Source organism: Plasmodium reichenowi, chromosome 12, assembly GCF_001601855.1.
Source record: "Plasmodium reichenowi strain SY57 chromosome 12, whole genome shotgun sequence".
Classification (NCBI taxonomy): Eukaryota; Apicomplexa; class Aconoidasida; order Haemosporida; family Plasmodiidae; genus Plasmodium; species Plasmodium reichenowi.
In genome coordinates, this window is record NC_033657.1 from 975,390 (window position 1) to 979,637 (window position 4,248).

Consider the following 4,248-nt stretch of genomic DNA (forward strand, 5'->3'; position numbering starts at 1 on the left):
TAAAAATTTAAAATATAAAAAAAATGTTCTTTTTTTAAATTTAAAAAAAAAAAAAAAAAAAAAAAAAAAAAAAAAAAAATTAATATATATGCATATAAATTCATATACAGATGTGTATTCCTTTTTTATTTCATTTTATTTTATTATTTATTATTTATTATTTATTATTTATTTTTTTATTTTTTTTTTTTTATCACACCAAAGAAAGATATATAAATTTCTTATTAAGAATTAAAGATAGCACAAAAAAATATATATAAATAAGTGATATATGTATATATATATATATATATATATGAACATTTATATATATATATATATATATATATATTAATTTTTAAACATATAAATATTTTAATATATTATTATATATATATATATTTTTTTTTTTTTTATGTATATCATTATATTGTATTTAGTTAATACTTATTATATACATTGTCTAAGTATAAAAGAAAAAAATATTAACTTTTAATATATGTGACATAAACAAATAAAAGTGTATAAAAAAAATAATATATATATATATATATATATATATTTTTACTAATTTTATGAGGAAGAACATAAATTTCATCAGAAGATTTATTATATTTATTATTACATTTATATGAAGGATAGTATAAAATCATTTTATATGTAAATTATATTTCAAATCTATCTTTTCTTTTCTTTTCTTTTTTTTTTTTTTTTTCTTTTATTATAATTTATATATAAATTGAAAAATATGGCTAGCATCTAATTATAAAAATATCGAAATAAATATAAACAATATTATTATATACAACCTTCGTATATATGACTTTTTTTTTTAAATGGAGAGGGAAAAATATATGTTTCTTCATTTTTATCTTTTTAAATATTACATGAAAGGAAAATAAATAAATAAATATAAATATATATATATATATATATATATATATGTATATGCCGGAAATTTTTTATAAAGCGTCTTGTTTTTAAAAAAAAATATTATTTTTACGTTGTATTATAATTTTATGTAGGTGTGTTTTATCTTTTTCTCTCATATAATATAATCACTTCTTATAAATACTGAAAATATATTTTATATGTTAAACGTATTGTCAATCGAGATATAAATAAATAAAGATTTATATACATATTTTTAAAAAAAAAAACAATAACAAAATCGTTACATGTAAATTCAACCATATCTTTTTTAAATTTATGAAAAAAGAAAACAATAATAAATTAATATATCCTATTATCTGAAAAAAAAAAAAAAAAAAAAAATATATATATATATATATATATATATAATTTACATTCAATTAAAACAGTTATTATATTTTATATATATATATATATATATGTGTATTTATTTAAATTTATTTCCATACGAAAATATATTTTTTTATATAATGTATATTTATATGGGCAGTAAAATAAGATATGCCAAACAATAAATATTACAGTCATAACTATGTATTTAATTATATATAATACTTACAAGATTTATATATATTAATTATATAATATATATTTTTATTATTGTAATTTATTTTTCCCCCCTTAAAAAAAATAAAATAAAATAAAATAATATAATAAATATAATATAATATTATGTATATATCAAAAAAGTAGTTTTTAAAAAATATAAAATTTATATGTTGTCGTTATAAAAAATATAGGATAATATATATAATTGTTTATAATTTTTCATCATATTCTAAACAACAAATATGTATATAATAATAATAATAAAATATAATTGAATATATATAACAATATTTTGTTTATAATATAAACATTTTTATGAAGGAAAAAAAGAAAGAGAATTTTTTTTTTTTTTTAATATGTTAAAAATATATTATAAAAAGGAAGAAATTACTTTGTAATAATGACTAAAATTGCAATAATATAATTTGTAAACATATATAACAATATATATATATATATTTTATTTATAATTGTTATATTTTTTTATAAAGTTTCTTTCTTATTATTTTAAATATCTCTATTTTCTAATATAAAATATATATTTGATTATATATCCAATATACAAATGAATTAAAAAAAAAAAAAAAGCAAAGCAAAACAAAGCAAAGCAAAACAAAACAAAGAAAAACAAAGCAAAACAAAGCAAAACAAAGCAAAACAAATCAAATCAAATCAAATCAAAACAAAACAAAACAAAGCAACAAATTTTTTTATCACAAAATGAAGTTTCAAAATAAAAGAAAAAAAAAACATTTTGTAAAAAATAAAAAAGGAAATGAAAAAAATAAGGCTAATAAAAATATTGACGATTCAGAAATCGAATCCGATGACATCCTTTCCTCGCAAGACTCTGATAATAATGTAACTTTTTTAAATAAGAAGAAAAAATTAAATTATGATGAGGAAGATTATAGTGATGAAGATATAAATAATAATAAAAATGTAGATGAAGAGAATGATGACAATGAATATGAAAATGTGTTTAATAATCCAGAAGAAAGGAAAATATATCTAGCTAAAAAATATTTAAAAGACATGGGAATTGAGAGCAGTGATGAAGATAATGAGGAAGAAGATTCCTCCGATGAAGCACAATCCATACATAGTGCAGAATCACAAAAATCTATAGATGATAAATTAAGTGACGATCCTTTTTCGTCTGATGAAGAAAGTGACAAGAAAAAAAAAAAAAAAAAAAAAGTAAGCAAAGTATTAATAGATAATGAGAAATCTCAAAGTAAAAAACATTTATTAAATTTAGGAAATAAAATAAAAATTTTTTATGATGAAAAATTATCATCAAATGTAACAAATAGGAATAATAAAAATGAACTTAAATTAGGAACCCAACAATGTAATGATAATAATAATAATAATAATAACATTAATATACATAACAATATTTTATGTGACAATAAAAATCTTATCTTTTATTATGGTCATAAGAAAAGTGTTACTTGTGTAGCTTCACCAGATTATAATTTATCATTTGTTGATCAATATGAATATAAAAATGAACACAATGCAAACAAGTATAATGGATATAACAATGGAAAATTTTTCTACCAGCACAATGAAAATAATAATATAAATGATATTGATAATAACAATTATTGTGGTGAAGAGGACATGTCGAATAATCATAATAAGGATGATGTTATTATGGAACCAAAATTTTTTGAAAATACATCAATTAATACTATTTATACTGGAGGAAAAGATGCTTGTATTATTGAGTGGGATATTATTAAGGGGGAAAAGGTCCATATTTATAAAGGAAATAAAAATTCTTTTACAGGATTTGGAGATAAAAATAGTATAAGTCATTTTAAAAGCGTTATGGATATTTATTGTAATAAATATAATTCGTTTTTTATATCTGTTGGAAGTGATAATTTAATTAATGTATGGGATAATCGTATAAATAAAAAATGTACAAATTCAATTATCGGTCATAAAAATATAATCAGTGGTATAGTTGGATGTAATAACAATATAGAAGAATTACATATGGACCACAATTTCTTTACTTCATCTTATGATAAAACTATTAAATTATGGGATTTAAGATTTTTTGATAAATGTATAAATACATATTTAGGTCATACAAATAATATACTTACCATGAATTCTATTGATCAAAATAAATTAATAACATCATCTAATGATTATACATTACGTGTTTGGAATACGAAAAATGATAATCATATATTATTTAATATAAATTATGAAATTATTGAATCGTGTTGTACACTTAATAATAGAATATTCATTGCTGGAACCTTTTCAGGACATATTTATGTTTTTAACTCTTCCTATAAAAAACCAATTTGTATACAACAAAATGCACACAACTCCTTTTCTATAACATCGCTTATAAGTATCCCGTATACAAATATTTTTATTTCGGGATCTTATGATGGCTATGTGCACTTTTGGCAATTTAAAAATATGAACAAAATTTCAGCTAGTGTTCAGAAAATTATGACTGTTCAGGTAAATGGTACAGTAAATAAATTTTCATTTGCACACAATTATAGGTATTTATATATAGCAATAGGAAATGAAATGCGTCATGGAAGTTGGACAAAGACAAAAAATAAAAATGGGCTAGCCATTATACCACTTCATTTTTTAGCATAGCTTTTGAAAATGTACGCATGTTAAGAATACAGAAAAAAAAAAAAAAAAAAAAAAAAAAAAAAAAATTTATTTATATATATATATATATATATATATATATATAAATATTTATAATTTTTTTTTTTTTTTTTTTTTTTTTTTTTT

General features: G+C 17.8%; 1 protein-coding gene across 1 annotated transcript; it reads left to right on the forward strand.

Annotated features, from left to right (window-relative positions):
• Positions 1–2,181: 2,181 nt before the first annotated feature.
• PRSY57_1226000 (conserved protein, unknown function) lies at positions 2,182–4,104 on the forward strand (the record flags this gene model as incomplete). The annotated part of the gene is made up of 1 exon (XM_012908681.2): positions 2,182–4,104. One exon carries the CDS (start codon positions 2,182–2,184, stop codon positions 4,102–4,104), a length of 1,923 nt encoding a protein of 640 aa, XP_012764135.2.
• Between the last annotated feature and the right edge of the window lie 144 nt (positions 4,105–4,248).